The sequence below is a fragment of the Rhea pennata genome, chromosome 6 (assembly GCF_028389875.1).
Source record: "Rhea pennata isolate bPtePen1 chromosome 6, bPtePen1.pri, whole genome shotgun sequence".
In the NCBI taxonomy this organism is placed as follows: domain Eukaryota; kingdom Metazoa; phylum Chordata; class Aves; order Rheiformes; family Rheidae; genus Rhea; species Rhea pennata.
In genome coordinates this window covers 6,370,011-6,389,083 of record NC_084668.1, presented here as the reverse complement: position 1 = coordinate 6,389,083, position 19,073 = coordinate 6,370,011, and the positions used below count along the sequence as shown (strand labels likewise).

The window sequence follows — 19,073 nt, the reverse complement described above, 5'->3', positions numbered from 1 at the left end:
TTTGTTTGTTTGCGCTCGTGCACGACAGCACGTCTCTAATTAGGCCAGCGTGGCGGCTGGCCTTGAAGGGGAGAGAGAAAACAACACGTGGGGAAGCGTTCGGCACCGTACGGCGGCTGATACTACTGAGTTACTAGCTGCAAGTGCATAAGAATTCATGTGAAAAGCTGGTAGCTGTCTAAGAGCTGCTGCTATGGCAACGGGCATGGATAAAAGGGATAAACATTTGATAAAAGCAAATGGGAAAAAGTCCCTGCCTCCAGGCCTTAATAAATATGTTTTGGTTCTAACTGGATGCTTTACAGCATGATATTCTTCAAAGCAAAATCAGTGCTCAAATAACATCTTCTGTGACTAATCACTAACTTTTACAAGGCTGGCTGTGGCTAGGTGAACATTTCTTATGAAAAACTGGGATTCTACTGAAGACCTGTTAAAAGGACTTCTTCCTCCCCTCGCAGAACAGCCGCACAGCGAGCAGAAGTTTCACTCTGAAGGGATTGGCAGTCAGTGCGTTGCCGCGTGTTCGGCAGCTTGGAGCTTGCTTTCTTCTCAGTACACAAAGACCCTTGCTCCGTGTGGGCTTGCGAGGAGAGCGGTTCCGCAGACGTTTCCCCCTGCGCTCGCGGGGCTGAATTCCTCCGTCCTGCGGCAAGGTTCGGCGCGGGTCCAGCAGAAGGGCCCGCAGGAGGAGCCTCCTGCGCTCTGCTCTGTTTTCTCCCTCACTAATCTTGTCTGACTCGTGTCTTGTCTCTATATTTCATTCCAACGCGACGTATATAACTAAAGAAAAGAGCGGCTATGTGCTACGTAGATGTTACAGGAGATGTCTCCACATAAGCCAACAGCTGTCATCTTTAAAAGCAGTGGATTCTTTTGATTTCTTTTAAGGCACAACATTTAGTTCTAAACAAGATTTCTAGGAGAGTAAATAAAATGGAAGATAAGCTATAAGCTTATAATAACAAGCCTTTCCACTTTCTACAATAAAAAAGAAAATGTGAAAAGCAAAGTGCAAAACATAACATCAACCAGTAAACTTAATATTAAGATCTTTCTAAGCAATGATGTCATACAAACAACACTGGTTTTTTGCGGTCAGTATTTTCTAGTAAGAGGAACAAATCATTTTTGTTTTGTCTTTGGTTTGACACACAAGATTTTTTAGTGCCCATGTATCAGGAATTTACTACTCTTCACAATAAAAGCCATAGAAAAGTATGTAATTTAAAATACAGTAAGAATTTATTAACTGTTTTTCTCTGCAAGAGAGCACGTTGGACACTTCATCTTGAAAAACTTAGTAAAGTCAGCCATAAAAAGATTTTGAATTGTTCTATCTCATCTTATTTTCTAATCAGGTGCATAAACCCTAAATACATTGCTCAGATGCTGTTGCAAATACTCATTAGAACTAAGGAAGACATTAAAAATACGTAATCTCTTTTAACATCAGATGCTAGCTCCATTTGGACCTCTTCACAGGAGAAAATGAGGAGCAGGGAAATTTAATGAGGATCATCTTCCACTTTCCTTCAGTAGTCCTTTCAACAAGAAGAATTCAGAAGGAAAGATTTTTAGAAAGGTTGATGGAAAAATGTGCAGTAAAATGACTGTATCCAGATTAATCAGATGTATCTAGTAAATAAGATAGTATTAAATTATGCATATAAATATCATTCTAGTAATGGGAGCTATTTACTGCTTAATAAGCGTAGGCAATGGACCCAGTCTAGCTCTCTTGGAAGTCACTTGGAGTCCTTCAGTGAAGTTGTGACATGGGTTCCACAGCACAAAAATCTGCAGTGTGTCTAAATTGAAGGTTTAGCTTGGCTTTGAACTACTTGAATGGATGATTGAATGTAATCAGGTAAACTTTTTGTGATGTTTATACAACCGTAATTGTGATAATCATTCATTGGACAACATTTAAGAAACCAAACTGCAACCTTGCAGAGCTGAAAGCGTGAGATAGAGTTAATGGAGCTTTTGTACAAGGGGTCTCAGCATATTCTTTGTGCACCAGGCACGATTGCTTGCATCTGAATTGGACTCCATTATGCACCTTGCAGTTCTGCTTCCCTAATAGTCTGTAGCAATGGGTGCATTAATATGAAGTGGTCCCCTGTCTCCCTATAAACGCGTTTGGGTTGTTTTTTCAAGGAGCGCATCAAGTTTTTGTTCATTGTGCTCTTTATTCAAGAATTATATAATGCTCCTAAGTCTTTGGTTAAGATAATGAGATGTTACCATAGGAGTCTTTTTTCTTGGCTCATGATAAGAGATGGGTAGAAGGGAAAATAAATACATAGATGTAAACACTGGTAGTAGTGTTAGAGTAACTAATGCAATACACTTATCTCTGAAATACTTAGCAGGCTGCACTGAGATCTTCACATTTTTATCAATTCAGTTATTATTGTGAGTATTCCTAAACTTTTTCCATCATGGTTTTGCCACCAAATCATTTGATTTGTTGATGTGTCCCTCTGAGCTTCTGCTTCCCTAGTGAGAACTATTTTATGCTATTTTTTTTTTACCCTAGGAAGTGTTGGATTATGCTGCAGGATGTCCTCAGGTTTCCGAGTGGTGATCACTAAAGAGTGGCTGTGTTCTCAGAGCCAAGCTGGTGGACTGTGTTCAGAAGTCCCTAGAAGGCTGGGGACATAAAAACTTCTGCTGACTGTCAAGAAAATAGAATAGCGCCCCTGGAAGGACTGCCCTCTCATGTGCAGGACTTTGTTGTGGCTACTGGGGTGAATTCTATTAAAACTAACCACAAGGACAAGGTTGTGCAAGCTGAGTTATTTTGTAATCATAAAAATTAACTGGGGTGGCAGCGCTGCTGTGATAATACTGGTGCATTCGTGTAAATGTTTGAAAAATCTCACAATTCTTTTTTCAGAATCAAGAAGTGTTTCCCTTCTTACATTTTGCCATAAAAGGATTTTCTCCATATTGAAAGCTAATATTTCATATTTAATAATCTACAATTTATGATGTGAAAGGCTTTTATATTTATAACATGCCATAACTAATAACGAAGGCCATACTTCTGCTTTACAAGGCTTTCACATTCATTTAATTCAGAAGGTACTTTGCTATAAAAGAAAGTGCTATTTCTGGATTTTAGCTAGTATAATTAATGCTATGCACTAACATACACAAATTGAGTGTGCTTGCATTTTAAAATCTGACATTTCTTCTTTGATTTTCAGTATATTTGGTCAAAAGAGTAAAATAGTAAATATTTATGTAAAAATACTTTAGCAAAAGGCATACAGAAGGAGAGCATTATCATTAGAACTGTGAGTTAAGTGTTTTAGTTATATTATGAATAACTATATTAGAAATACTACCCCAAAATGCGAGCTTAGTAAATCAGTTTAAAAAACATTGACAAGTATTTGTAAAAGTTAAAAAATGAAGTATTATTATGAAATCTCACAGAATAGCTTATACATTAGAAGTGATCATTTCAGTAGGAAAATTCTACTATCAAAACATCAAATTATTCCAGACAATGTTTTGATTTTCATGCTGTTTTCACATTTCCAGCTTACAAATTAAAAAAAAAAAAAAAAAAAAAAAAAAAAACAGGATCAATGTTTTTAAATGAAACTAAGTTTTAATGAGCTTTTTCTTCTAAATTTTGGAAACTCAGAACTTACAATTTTCTATTACTGTGTCTACTTCATTTTTATCCTTCATTTTCTCCATTGTATATTTTTCCTTCTCTTCTCCATTCTAATGTGAAAGTCAGAAAAAGTAAGAAAACCTGGGAAAGGCAGGAGTGTGTTTATTTTATTTGTGTAGAAAACATTCCTACTATTACACTTCTGTCTGCACGTCTGCAATTTTGCTGTTGGAGATGCCCCCTATTCAGACTTTCTTTTCCTTTTAGCGTTACAGTTCTTAGGTGATCCCTCTGCAGGACTGCATGGAGAGCAGGAAGAAGGGGTGCTGAAGGCCCAGCTGCCCACCACCGCTGCACGTCAAGCTCTTCTCCATGATCTTCATCTTAGATTCGGCTGCCTCCCTAGAAGCCGACTTACAGGTCACTAGATACGGTGAGGGAATAGATTTATTTCCTTGGGTTATGCTCTTTAATGGATGCTCTGCTGTTGGTTTCTGAGGCAATTTTGTAGTTTGTTTATTAAGCTTTGTTTGCTACCATTTTTGTAGCCATATAGAGATTGTGAAAGGCTCTATTTTCCTTTGGTTCTCTTCAGTAGTTTTGGATGTTTCTTTTCTTCCTAGTGTAACATTCTTACCTGAGCCTGTGTCCACTGACCACTTTGAGCCAGCGTAACTCCTGATACTCAAAAGCTTATGTTCCACTCCTTCCCTAGGAAAAGTTTCTCTTAGTTTATTCTCTTTCATTTCTCCACCGTTTACAGTCTACAGAAATCCTTAGGTCTCTTTCTGATGCCTTTTTATTATTGAAGGACATCTATGTGGCTTCCTACTTGAGCCCACAAGCTTTTTTGTGCAAGTGCTCCACATTCACGATACCTACTGCACATCTCGTTTCAAACACAATTTTCCACTGCGTACCCTTTCACCACCAAAAGGGAATGCTTCCAGTCCATAGCTCTGTCTCAGCATCTGTCTGTGGGTTGTAGGTTTGTATCAAGACAAAAGCAGGAATTGTATTCACTGCTCCTTGAACACAGGGCTTTAAATTAATTTGTCAATATGTTATCATTTTATAGATTAATGCGTACAATAAGCAGAGAGGATGTCTAACTGATGTCTAATAGGGCAGCATAATCATTACAATAATTGAAAGTGAAATTATTTACAGTAATAAATGAGAAACTAAGTAGGAGTAATGGGACTGAAATGACGGGTAAGAAACTTGGCTGAATATCAGGAAGTGATATGTCTTAGTGAAATAACCTGATTATCGAGATGGTGGAAGCCCCAATGCTTGGCTCATTTAAAGCTAGACTGGACAAAGCAGTAACTTCCGCAAGGAAGAAACCTGTTGTTACTGAGGGCCCAAGGTATTCCTGAGATTTTTCCATTTCAAGATTTCAAGATTTCAGGTAGAGTGCCACAGATAGATGGTCTTTACCAATTTCCCTGTACTGAAACGGAACTGTAAACTTGTCTAGAAGCATTTCTATGTATTATCAGTAAAGGGCTCCAAAATGAGTTATTCAGATAAAGTTGCTCTAACATTTTAAGCTCTTTTTCCCATGGGAGCTATGTTATAATGTACTACATGGGTGAGAGGGTACCTCCCATTCAAAGAGGCAGTTTTCCATGACTTTCTTAGCACAACAGTCTGGTAGGTCACTGCCCATTCTTAGCCCCAAACCTGAAGTGAATACTTTAGAATGTAAATGTACAGTTTTCAAATAATATTCTAATCTAATTAATACCCCAGCGTTGAAGTAATTGCAGATGAAAGTGGCATGTGGATGTCTTGGACCTCTTCCCTTGCAATTCTCTCTGAATGACTGTACCACCACACTCTTGCCCTTGACAGTCCCTTTTTATGAGGTTTAAAAGACCCTTGGAAGGAAACTGTTTTCTGCAACCAGGAAAAAGTAAGTATCTGCTCACTGCACGATTTCCTGGGAGTCCTGAGTCTTTTCCCCAGCTTTTTCAGATCGAGCAGCCAAACTTGCATGAAACAAGTACCTGACCACATTATGGATCGTAGCTAGCAGAAGTAGAAGGAAACAGGAAAGCGCTAGACAGGCAGAAGGTAATCTCCTAGCTGAGACTACCCAGTTCAGGTGACACCTTGGTTCGAGGCAGGAGCGTAACCTTTAATGGAGCCACTTCCTTTCCTACTCGCCTTTCATGCAGAAATTTCCCCAGCTTTGACGTCATTTCGGAGTTTGTGTTCCGACAAATGCCTGCTGCTAGCTCCAGAACATGCTGGGTTGAAATTGGGATGTTAGGATATTGAAATTAGAATATCATGCCTGCTGAGCCCCTCTGGATGCTATATTCATAAAATCATTATCTGTACCATTGTGAGGTTAACAGCGGAATGGCAAATCTGGAATGTGATCTGAAATATTAGTAACTGTGGTTCAAATGTGCCAGATGTAAACTTCTGATTATGCAGAGCATCTAGGGTAAATTTATTCATGAATGATTAGGCAAGTTAATTGAAGAAAAAATCCGTACTGTATAGGCTGTAAAACAGAAAGATACCATCTTTGGCTCACTAAGTCTTTCAGCTACATATCACTGGATAAAATTGGAGGATACTGGCCAGTCACCATTTCTAAAGTTCTTCTGTCTGAGCCAGTACAGCCATTTTTGTGTTTCTGTGTTGTAATTATGACTGTCAGCTCCATGCAGAGATCCTGAGGCAGCTGTTCATCTACAAATGCAACAGCGTTCTTGGGCAAAGTGACTTTGTATCCCGCTTCCCTGCGCTGCTGTGGGGACGCAGGGGCTCACTTGCATCGAACTGGGACGCCTCTAACACAGCGCTAGGTCACGTGCTGTGGACACCCTCTCAGAAGCATTAGTGACAGTTTTGGTTGAAGATCATACGAGAGTCTGACCTTTGTTTTGTAAAAATTGTTCTGTAGCAGAACCATTTCAGCTTCAGGATTAGTACATTCCTCATCCTTTTGTTAACAGGAATATAACCAGCTGCAAGGAGACCGTGTGTTACTGAGGCACTGCATTAATCACTGTAAGGTCTTTTGCTATTCTAATATACAACCAAATACATGCTACATCCAGAAACCAAAGACTACAGTAATTGAGCCAAATTATTTCAAAGCAGAATACTCACCATCCATCAAATGTGATAATGTGTGGATCAGTGAAAGAGTAGCAGTTCCCTGTTGGGAGGTCCTGAACTGTGACCTGGTTAAAATGAAATGTGTAATGAATACAGTCTACGCAGCGGGTTTTCTTCATTACTGTTCCTCACAAAACGTTAGGGGTAGGATTCGTGTGTCAAGTATAAACTGAAATCTGATTTCTAAAGCATGAGAGCGAACTGGTACAAAACAGGGTTTGCTTTTAAACGTTTAATCACATTCAATACAAGGAGTTTGGAGTGCACCTATGCCACCTGATGTCATGAACTGCCTTTCTTTATTTGGTAAAAAGAAAAGCTTTTCTATTAAGCCTTTTTGGTTAAGAAGTAAATCATTTCATGAAATTATCAAGGGGGGAGGGTGCTCATTAAATCGCACTGATTTCAAGGTCTGAGGTATGGTATAAGAAGGTATGCTGTAATGAAGTAGCATTACCATTTCTTAGTAGTCACGGTCTGTCCACTAGTTTGACCCTAAATTTCCTGATACAGCATTTGAATGACTGATTAATAAATTTGATGTGCAGATTATTGATCAGGTACTGCTGATGAGGCCCCCACTCAGACTGCTGGAGCTGTCTGCTGTCCGCTTGCGAATGAAAGGAAGGATCTACTAAGATCAGCAGAGATCTTCAGCTGCTTCAGCTCTCAGCTACCCTGGTGGGAGCTGGATCACAGGCAGTCTAAGAGCTCTGACCACCTGCAGGGAGCAGAAATGGTGCCATCGAAAGCTAGAGGTAGGACTGCTCGCATCGAAGTTGCAGTTCTGTTTTCTCCAGCACAGTTAGGCCTCCATTACCATCACCATCACATCCTCTCAAGATGGTGCTTTCGCATGATTGCTTACTGCTATCAAATTCTCAGAAATGTGAAACTGGGTTATTTGCATAGGGCCTGTAGTAATTTTCAATATGAGGACCTTCCCAGTCACACTGTTGGGGATGAAGAAGTGTTATGTTTTTCCCGTGTCCTGCCCACCAGGGATTTTTTGGTCAGGGCTGCTTGCTTGCTCTTTACCCATGAGAAATCCAGAGGTGCAGTTCAGTTAGTTCTGCCGTGATCTGTGGAGCGGGGAAGGAGAATGGCCACTCTATCCTTGGGCAGTCTTTCAGTGACAAAGCAGAATTTAGGTTTTTTTGCAGTGGTGAAATTAAATAAATGAATAAGAGGGAAAAGGCAGAACTACACTCACTGATAAAATTCATCGAGTGAGGCAATACACCATCTTTCAAAATGTCCTTTAACCATCCCGTAGTGACATTGCTTATACACCCAGAGGTATCTGGTATCCCCAACTAGCAGTGATTGTCTTGAGGAGTTAAAAACAGAACATCCCTTTGAACAGCATTTTGATACAAGGTCAGCTGCATCATTTGTATCTACCGACTGATGTAGAGAAGTGTCGGAATTTTCCCATTTTCTTCACTGCCAGACTCTTCTGAGTAAAACATGTGAACAGATACACAAGCCACTTTCTGCCCTGTTCTTATCTTACATGATACCAGCAGAGAATGCAACTGTGCATGGAGTCTTAGATGGCTGAAGAAATACATTTTTTTGGGGGGGGGGGCATCTGAGTATGTCAGAGTGTTCTGCAAACCATTTCCATTCAGTTTTCAGTTAAGTTGGAAATAGCTGAACAAGTCTGAACAGCTAAGGACTCTGTGGATTTTAGTATACGAGTTTTTCCTTGATATGTTGCGGGAACTGCTTTACATTAATGCCTCTGATTATCTGCAAAGCAGCAATGGTCTATTTGTTGACTATTTGTATTGTGGAGGGGGTCTATTTGTTTCTATAGATCATGTTTTAACTAGGATTAGATGCAATTTACTATTAAAATTGATTAACTTCATTCACATTCACTCTATTTTCATATTTCAATGGAAGCATTCTTAACTTGAAGAAAAAAATACAGATATGTAAGTGCACTGCATTGAATTATCTGTAATTGCTGATTTAAGAAAAATTTTAAGAAGGTTAAAAGAAACCTATGTGGGAAAGGAAGGGAGATAGTTACATGCTAGTAATTTTAAGTGTAAAGACAAAAATCCTTTTCAGCTTGATTTCATTCTTTCATGAGTAAATCCACTATAAAATCATGCTAGTGATTCTGCTGTAAAGGTAATATAAGTGAAATTATAATATGAGTTATTCTGTGAGACTAAAATATCATATTTCATATATGAATATATATATTTCATTTGAGATAGGTTTTCTGTTATTTATACTATACCAGCTTGGATGCGCCACTGCTCTGGAAAGTTTAGCTGAATCCAATCAGATACGTATTCTGGCTCTCTCAGGCCATGGGGTTGTGGCACGCTGCTATGAAACCTCTCAGCTGAGAGTCTGAAAGACCTTCGCAAGTGATGCCCCACTCTTTGGGCAGGCTTTCTGCACTGCAAGTGTGGTTTGGCTCACTGATTGATTCTCGTTATTTTTATTTTGGACATTTTATAGACAGATACAGGAAGAGACGGAGTAGGTAAGAGTATCATGGGAGGTCTCATGCTGATTACTGGCAGGGTAATTGAACCCAGCAGTACTGATTTTCAGTTCTCCTTTCTAATTACTGAGGCAGTCACCTCTTTTGCAAGAAGTTTTCTTGCAGGACCAGCTTTCCTTTCACTGTGACCAATTTTATCAAGTCTATGTGATTTCTGTGCTTTTTTGGAAAATTTCCTTCAAACTGATGATCTTTCCTTCCTCTCTTCCTTGAAAGGGAATGCTAATTCCCTAAACTAGGTTGTCCCTCTGCCCACTGCCTGCCTTCCTGCAGTGCACATAGGCAAGCCAGGCTACATCTGTAATCCAGCTGTTTGCCCTCCTGACGTGCTAACTGATAATCAGACATGAGTCTGTTAAAACAAAAAGCTTTGCATGTTAATATTCTTGGCATAGAAAGTTGCTGGTTTGGTTTACTGTGCTAAAAGCAGCCCCCAAATGTTAGTGTCTAGGTGGTTAAGATTTATTGTCTTGTTTTCTCTGATATTAAAACTCCCATTTAAATTTGACATGTTTTCCAAATTATTTTAGGAACCAACCTTTGCATCCGTCGGTGTGTAAGCCCTCCAGAGCGGTTCGCTCCGTGTGGCTGCCTTCGCTCTGATGCGAGTGAAGCGGTTCCCGTCCTGCGCGAAGTCTGTCACCGCCGTCACCATCAGCGCGGCCGCTGCGCAGCTGCTTTCCGTGCAGGGCATCTGCAGCAGATCCACCTGGCATGCCGAGAGGGCTATGTTCGGGGGCCCCAGGAACTGGCTATCTAAAATGAACATGAACACTGAGTTTGACAGGAGAGACCCCAGCAGTTGCCTGAACCCTGTTCACCATCCAACACAAGTGTTTTACATTCCAAGACACACATGCATGGAAACCAGATGGGTTTTGCAAGATGGGTTTGACTTAATCTGGCATCCCTTTGCACATTTTACTGTTTGTATATTGGATTTTTTTGCTGCAATAGACGTTTCACTAAAACTTGCTGGTGATGTTCTGTCTGCAGGTGCCAGTATTTCTGGAATGGCAGTCTTATCTTTATGGGTCCATGCCCAGGAAATGAAGATGAGTATTTCTTATGACAAAGAATGAGATGAATCTATGTTTCAGGAAAACACTTATCTTTCACTTGCTTTATTATAAAAAGGTATCTACTGAGACTTGCTTAATTTAAAATAGAGGGATTTTTATATATTTATATATATCTGGAAAGAGAAGGTTCTTAAATCAGTTTTTAGTGACTTGCAGGTCCAGGACAGGAAGGCGCATGCAATAGATCAGTACACTGTTATCTTTTACAGATTTTTAGATTTAACTAGGTTATTTTACTTTAGTTTCCATCTGTAAAGTGATGGTAGTATCATTACTATCTTTCATATAGGGGCTGTGAAGATAAATTCACTAAAAGACTGTGGAAAAATAATTTACGATGGTGGTGCTGGCCATGTAAGTATCTGTGATGGGTGGGGAAGTGGTGGGAGGTGAAAAAAATCAATGTGGCAATGGTAACTCAAGCATATTTGTGCAGCTCTGCCTCTGCACATCATATCATTCCTGAAGGCACTTCTTCTAGCAGCAGGAATAGCAGTGTCCATTTCTCTTCAGTCCTGACCCTTCATGCTGAGGTCTCAGGTAAAATGCTAACTCCCTTCTCCTCCCCCCCCCCCCCTTTTTTAACATGGATCTGTTTTTATGAACATTGAATCATAGTAGTATTGGTTCTGAGCTAGCTGGCCTGCATTTTAGATAATGTCTGTCTTCTCAAGAAGTCACCCAACCCTTCATGAATTCTTTAGTGAATGTAAAATGAATTTTTGGGCCTACAGCTGATTTCAGAACTACCAATATTTGTGCTAAATGTTTAATTTGCTGTCCCAGACCAATATTTTATCAGATGATAATGAACAGCGTTCTGGAAATGGTGGCAATGGAATGAACTAGATACAAAAATAAGTGATTTTCATATTGTTTTTCAGATTTCTAGATTTATTTGATGATTTATAGGAGGTGGCATTCAAATGTTCTAAGATTTTATTTCTAATATGATTAAGTAATCAATATTGTATTTGTCATGGAAAAGACCCTTAAAATGTCTTGAAGTTAACCCTGTAGAGTTCTGTAGAAATGGAGCTAAAACCTACAAGCATTAATGGCATATTATCTCTCACGCCAAACCCTTACAGGCTGCTTTGCTCATTTTCAAGGTTCTTGATTCAATTAAATTGGAGGTTTCTGTTAGGAATAGTTACGGGCATTGCAGCCCCATGGGCTGTGCTCACAACCTGGAACAAAAGTTTCAAATCAAACAAAATCATCTTGTCAAAACAGCAATGATAAATTTTAACAAAAGTGAAACTGCAGGAGCTCTGGTGTGTCTAGGCATTCATTACGATATTGTCTGAACTTAGAGACGTTCTTCTATGCTTGTAATTAGCTTTCTTATCACTTATTCCCTGCATAATTAACACAACAGTGATGTGACATGGATTCAGCCAGAGAAAGAGCTTGTCAGTTAATTTCTTCGGTGTAAGTGAATCTTTGCTGAAATTGTTTTTGTTTTGAGTTTCTAGCAGCGTGGCCGACATCCCATTTTTCAGAAGCCCACCGCGTTCCTTCGAATAAACAGGGAGACCCTACAGACGAAGAAGGCACGAAGGAAACGTGGTTACGCAAACACACAGCGGCAGCTACTCAGCCACGTAAATATCTCAATTGATTAGAAACAGCCCAGAGTCGTGTAGGAAATAGCCTGAGGGTGGAACAGTCAAGGACTGGAGCTCGTTATTAGTTTAAGCAACGTAAATGAGATGATTAAAACTGACGGAAAGTTGCCACTTCAGGGACGAGTTCCCTCCAAGATTAGTTAATTGGTAGAGTTGTGTCTCTGTCTTGGCGCCTCCTGGCACCGGGATGTCAAGCCCCCCGGCGCCTTGGGAACGAATCTGCTCTTGGGGATTGTGCCTCACCCCGTTCCTTCGGGAAGACGCGCGAGCCCGTTGTGGGGCTGCAGGAGACCCCTGCAAGGAGTCAGCCTGAGGCCCGCGTTTATCAATCTCAGCCTGCCCAGGCCTGTGAGCTCCTAGCCCATGAGTTCACTGTCAGCGAGATTTTCCACGGCCTAAGAATATTTCCAGGTAGCTAATAGGAGATAAAATTTGCCCTTACAGGTTCTGTGATCCCCATAAAAGCAGGTGTTTAAGTTGCCCAGGGGTGTTGAGGACGTCCCAGCGGTGTTGAGGACGTCCCAGCGGTGTTGAGGACGTCCCGGCACACACCAGGCTGCGTTTTTGGGTACCTAAATAAGTGAGTCTGTTCCCACGCGCGCAGCGAATGTTTGCCTGATGGGCTGACAGAGACTGTAAGCCAAGAGGAATATGTAAAACAGAGAACCGCTGAGCCAGGAAGAAACTCAAAATACTCCTCGTCCGGGAGCCAGCACAGCTGCCGGAGCCATAAGGTGCCGTTAGGTTTGAGCTCGTTGTGTTGTGGTATCATTCAAATGACTTTTTTTCCTCTGTTTGTACACTTGGCTCATGGTGGGGAGAGAAAGTAGAGAGACTGAGAACTCATGTAAGTGCTTCATTTAAAAAAAAAGAAAGGGCAGAGACTGAGAAATAAGAGTGAGGTGGAAGATTGAGCCACTGCAGAGACTTACTGGGTCTTTTTGTTTTATGGGAAGTTCAATTTAATGTGTGCGTCAGTGGCAGGTTTAAAGGGGAAGAGGCAAAGATTTGGTTTCCTTTATTAATGACAGTGATTTTAGCAGTGCTTCAGTTCCATCACTAAAAATAGGGGCTAATCTCGTTGCTAGTGGAAGGACTCAAAAGGACAATTCACACTTTCAAGGATTTATTAAGGGAAAAAATATCAGAAACTGTCTTGTTTTTTTGCCAAAAAAAATTTAACTAGCTTTTTAGGGGTAGAAAAACTGTGGACGTAATGCTAGCTCTAAACAGTCTTCTCACTGAGTCCCCTTTAGAAGCAGAATAAATCTTCTTATAAGGTTGTGTATTTTCATTAGTGAAAATAGTAAATAAAAATGCAAATGGTTCCCTTGTTCAGGCATGATATTCCACCAGATTAACCTGGGGAAAGTATTTACCAATTAAAAGGGTAAGATAATTTTCTAAGAGACATTACCGGTATTTTCAATTAAAAAATATGTTCCGGAAAAGAACAGTATTACAGTAAGAATGATTTTTTTTTTTCATCTGAATTAAGGTAGACCAAAACTGCAAGCCAACAAAAGAAAGAAAAACGCTTTCAGTGCACATTTACTGAATAATAAATCCGTAGGTGAGCTCCTTATTGATAATTAGTGGAATTATTCTAGCAAAGACTGCATTTATTACAAAGCTTAAAATGGAATTTTATACTCCCGTAACTTAAAATAAGTTCTTCTACTCATATTTATTTCACCCATTAATCTCAGTGGACTGTTGTTCAGGATGTTGCTAATCAGATGGTTTTTGGTGTCAAAAACCTGAGTGATACTATTATCTGCTTTATTCTTTAAGCAAATATAATGTCTCATTAGCTGAATTTATGGTTGCTGCCATTTGTTAAAATTAATTCTAACATAGGTACTGGGAAAGGTAATCACACTGATTTGATGCTGATATGTGAAAATCTTACCCAAATCCTCAGTACTAAGCTGTAAAGTAATTTTGCAGGAGTCATCATGCCCCAAACAGGTAATAGGTACAGTACTCAGAATGGTCAAAATGTGCTCTTTTCCATCCTCTGCAATTTGCAATGATTCTGGTAAAAACTGAAAATAAGAAAATCGCTCTAAGATCATTTTGACAATAAGGCAGTGCTGATACTTAAGAAAAATTGAGTGTTTTTAAGCCATTATGAATCATAAAGTTGCTTGTAAAGTAATAATGATCTTAATTTTTCCAAAGGTAAAATTACTGATAAAATATTTTAACATGCTTAGTAATTAAGAAAATGTGTGCAGTTGTCATATGTAGTGTCTAATTGCTTCTCATTTTTCAGTCTCAAAACAGGCTTTCATAAAATCTGAAGATAGTATACCATAGAATTTATTCATTTTTAATATCTCTGGTTAAAGGAGCTTTCATTCCAGTGCACTAGGACACTAGCAATATTTATGGCCTGAAGTATGGCATTACTTCAGCCATGAACATGTGGACACTGTGTTTGTATCTGCAGCAGGTGCAAGGTAAGTGCAGTTTTCACCTGATTCCTCTTCTCTGCTATGGCAGGAAAAAGAACTTCTCCATACATAAAACATCACAGCTTGTGCTTGGGGAAAGGAGATGGGGTTCTGCCATTTCTGTGTATCTCTTCTGCTGGGGTAAGGGCAGAAACAGCATTCGAGGCTAGCCAGAAACTGGAATTTCCATTCCTTGCAATTCCTTGGAAACAATTCTGATACTTCAAAAAAGAAAAAAAAAATGGAACTGTTCTTCAAATGTCCTGCAGAAAAGGCTTCTACATTTATCAGACATCTTTATTCCGGGTATAAAGCTCAGATACTCAGAAGATCTCAGATTTTCCTCAGCTGTCATCTAATTCCTGAGTAGGATTAGGCATGTGCTTGCTCATAGTGTGGGCTTGCCCTCAGAAATTTGATGTTTTTAGTGTCTGTCCACAAGAAATTGTTTGATAAAAATTTGTTTCTCTCTTCACTTTCTTCTGGTCTAGTTAAAATAAAATTATGAAACCTTGCAAGTGGGGCTTCACACTGTACATAACCGCAAGAGTATTTGGGGGCGTATTTATCAGAAGATGCAATTTTGCACATTCTTTATGGTGCATTAGTGTCAGTACCTGCACACTCTGCTGATGGGTGCTTTAGAGAGTTTTACAAGCAGACTGAAAGCCATATAATTTATTGAGACATTTTCTCAAATTGAACATAGACACAGCATTGGTTATGATTATCAAGACCTATGCTTCTGTGTATTATCTTTCAGAGCGTGTCAGATAATATATAATTTTTGTCTGGGGATACACTAGAGAAGTTCAGTAAATCAGGGCCATCAGAATTACCTTAATCCCCGCGTAGAATCCGCTGCTCTCTTCGGGTAATGACTGCTGATCAGGAGTGTCCTTCATAAAGGCAGTGACAGTGCAAAAGACCTGTAATAAATAAACGTTGTACTTTATAGCTTTTCTTGAAGAGAATAGTATAATTATGCATTGTCCTATTTGTTGTTGAGGTTTTTCTTTATTGTTGGAACAGAGTTTTTGAGGTCTAGGCTTTAAAAAATATTTATGCACAAACCTTTAGATTTGAAAGCATTTTGGTTACATTTAATAAGGAAAAGAACATGGCATTTGTCTCAACAGTTAATAACTGCGAATGCTTACAGTGCATTTTCTTCTGCAGTTTTTGAAGCTCCTTCTAGAGGTTAGTAATATTATCTCCATAGTAATTAGGGAGAATTACACTGCTCATGGGTGTAACCGTGAGGGCTAGGACATAGCCTCTAGAATGGCAGACTGCAGTCTGTCCACTGGCTCAAATGTCCTCTCTCTATACCGTGTTTTTGAACGGCCTTTTATTTAGATTAGCTTGACAGTCATCCAGTCTCAGAAACATTGTCAGCAACATGAAGCTCCTTTTTCGTTTTCTCCTTAGTGCATTATAAAAGTATTATCTAGATGAGGCAGATGTGCCTAGAAGGTTTAGATTATAAAAAAACAAAAATATCCTTCAAAACAAGAAACACCAAACGCAATGTACCAGACCAATTATGTTTCATTCCTAGCACAGTCACGCAACCTTTATCTCTACTGAGCCCGCACACCATCTGCCATCTCAATGTTTCATTGGTTTCAGGAAACACGAACAGCTAACATCATTTCTAGGCTCATAAGATTAAACTATAGAAATTTTCCTTAAAGCAAACTACAGTAAGCTCTGAAATTGTAGGTCTAAATTTTTTGGCCTCTTCTCGTAAATGGAATAACAGATTTTGACAGGCTAAATCAATTCCAAATAATCAGATGGCATATTTATAGCTACTGCCATTTTTAAGCCTCAAGTAACTCATGAAGAGGAATCAGACCAATCTAATACATTTTCTATTTTGGTGAATTCCTTTGGACAGATTTTTGAGTACCACCTACTGGCCATGCTACTCTCTCAGTAGCTCTCGCCATGGTGGTTCTGGGTGCTCGGACTCCATGACTGGCCTCCGCAGTGCTTCATAGAAGCAGCCTGAAAATCAGGATTGAAGCCAAAGCCATTTGTCATGTGCAGGGAGGAGAAAGGTGGCACATCTCTAACAAGAGGTGGACCCTGGCAGCCTGTGGCTGGCCTCCAGGACCACCTGTTGTTCGGTGACAAACTTTCCAGCTCTCTCCTGGGGAATGTGGGGGAAGCCTGAAGGATGCCGGTGGCCCAAAGGTGGGTGAGACATTTTGGTAGCCTTCACATGCGAGCAGGTCAGGCTGCCTGCAAAGTGTGGCTGGGGTTGGAGGTGATTCTTGGAAGGGTGTTGCATGCTAGGCTTCTCTTGGGACCTGCCAGATAGACACAGCCCTTATGACAAGTGGTGGCCAAACAGGCTCGGAAAAAAAATATATATATATATTTCCAGCATCATGTGGTCATATGGACATGAGTCATTTTTAAAAGTTGCATACCACTCTGCAGTCTTTTACCACTCTGAAAATGTGAAGAATCCCCCTTCATTACCTCAGAGCTACAGTTTTTCTTCAGACTTAAAAATAGTCCTACCTGATCCATCTTAACACAATCAAAATGCAAGGCAGGTGTTACCTGCACTGCTAGTGAAGAAGGAGGTGTTTTCCGTATTCTTCAAGTGGACTATTTCCCGGTCAGCTGTCAGCCTAGTCCCAGCTTTCTGTGCCTTTCAGGCCTTTTTGGCCTTCACAGAATTTCCCACTCTTTTGCTGGCAGGTCCAGCTGCCATTTTGGCCTCGTGAAGATAGTGTTACTTGTTACGTTACCGAGATGGAGTCCTGTACGTCTTACCGAGTCTACTGGGAGGAGAAAAGATAGCTAGTATCCCTCCAAAGGAGAACAACTCATGTTCTCCTTTAGGTAATAAGATCTTACTATCATTAGATGTTTCTTATCCCTAAGTATTCCTTAAAGGCTCTTATTTGACTTAGAAGTTTGGAAAAAAGTTCTTATGCTTGGATGGCAGAACATGAATGTTGTCCTTACTGCCATTTCAGTTACAGCTGCTAAGGGGAGAATCTGCAAAATCATGATCTGACAAGTCAGTGACAACAGAAAAGGAGAGAGTTCGGATGATATATATTCCCCCTAGTGAAAAAAAAAAATGATTACAGAACTCAGCAAATCCAGTGCATCTGCATTGCAGATACTGTATTTACACTTGCTGGGTTGTTTGCGCTTTTTGCTTCAATGCTTTTTACCAGAAGTATTCACACGGAGACTTCCATTTGAGCACACCATGTACAAAGCTCCTGCCAGGGAGGGAGATGTAATTAACGCTGGCAGGACGGCTCACTAGGACGCGCGACGCGCGAGGAGGGGGCGGCGCCGGCAGAGGGATCTCGCGGTGATCTTCAGCAAATTGACATCTTGGAAAGTGTCAGCCTCACTCCCTCTTCGCAATGTATTTTCACCTGTTGTGGAACAGAGCTATATTACATAGATAAAGCCTTGAACACTAAAATGGAAAATTAAGCCATAACAATATCCTGAAATTATTACTAGGCTATATGTCCTCACCAGCTGCATCTTTGGCACACAGGGGGTTTGGTACAAAACTTGCAAATCGGAGATGTATGGGCAGCAGTTGCGAGTTACATTTTATTTCTGTCTTTGATATCCCTTCTTTTCTTGTAGTGTCTTCACCAGGTTAGATGCGCGCTTCACTTCGCAATCAGCAGATAACGTTCGTTGGCTGCGGAGCCGCGGGTTGACAGTTTGTCACGTAATTATTACGACAGTCACTCTGGGAAGTTCTTTGCCTTCAGCTAAATACTAGCTCTTTTTCTCCAGTTCAGTGATCAACTTTTTCTTTCTCTCCCCTCCCTCCCCCATCGATAGATGCATCTCTTTTTTAAAGCGAAGAGAGAAAAGCAGCATCACTGGCGGCAGTATGCTGACGGCCGTGACAGGTTAGGCCACGTTTCTTCACGAACTCATCAAATCTTTCCAATCCAAATTACACTTCTTTTTTTTTATCATGCCTTTTAAAGGAGCAGAAATCTGTAAAGGCGCCTTCAGACACTGTAAACCAATTGCTTCCAGTTGTGGTCTGCTTCCTTCCCTTTGTGCATTTCCAGCTATTTCTGTAGGGTGGAAAACTACTTACAGGCACAACACTCTGATACAGAAAGGCCCTAGTAGCTAAAAAAATCTCCTTTCCTGTGTTTTGGAGCAGATTTCTGCCCTTAAGTGAACTTGATTCCCACTTTAACATGAATCCTGTGAGCAGCCTGTTTCGCCCAAAGCAGGATTCGGCCGTTAATTTGGTGGGGATCGGGAAGCTCTGGGAGGTGGTGGTCAAAGCGGTTCTGTGATAGCCAGTGTGGGGGTTGTTAGCGCTGGTCCTGCAGGAAGTAGGTGCAGATAAACCAGGCTGTCCCCTGCAAAGGCCTTGGGCACGTTTTATCTAAGTAGCATCCATGCCTGAGTCTGAAGGGTGTTTTTCATAAGTCACTTACAGATCTACATATGTTTAGGCTTTAGGCCTCAATAATTCTGAAATTCTGCGGTCTGAGGAATCCACCCGCTTCCTAGTTTGCCCAGGCCTCACTAATAGTAAGGGCGGTTGGGCTGGGGTTGAGGAAG

The 19,073-nt window shown here is 40.4% G+C and overlaps 1 protein-coding gene across 1 annotated transcript in view; it reads right to left on the bottom strand.

Annotated features, from left to right (window-relative positions):
- The window catches only part of LOC134142097 (von Willebrand factor D and EGF domain-containing protein-like), a 169,933-nt gene that overhangs the window by 100,248 nt on the left and 50,612 nt on the right, over positions 1 to 19,073 (bottom strand). Inside the window, 4 exon segments of the mRNA XM_062578857.1 lie at positions 6,773 to 6,846; positions 9,850 to 10,067; positions 13,937 to 14,072; positions 15,323 to 15,412. Of these exon segments, the coding sequence (XP_062434841.1) occupies positions 6,773 to 6,846; positions 9,850 to 10,067; positions 13,937 to 14,072; positions 15,323 to 15,412 (518 nt within the window).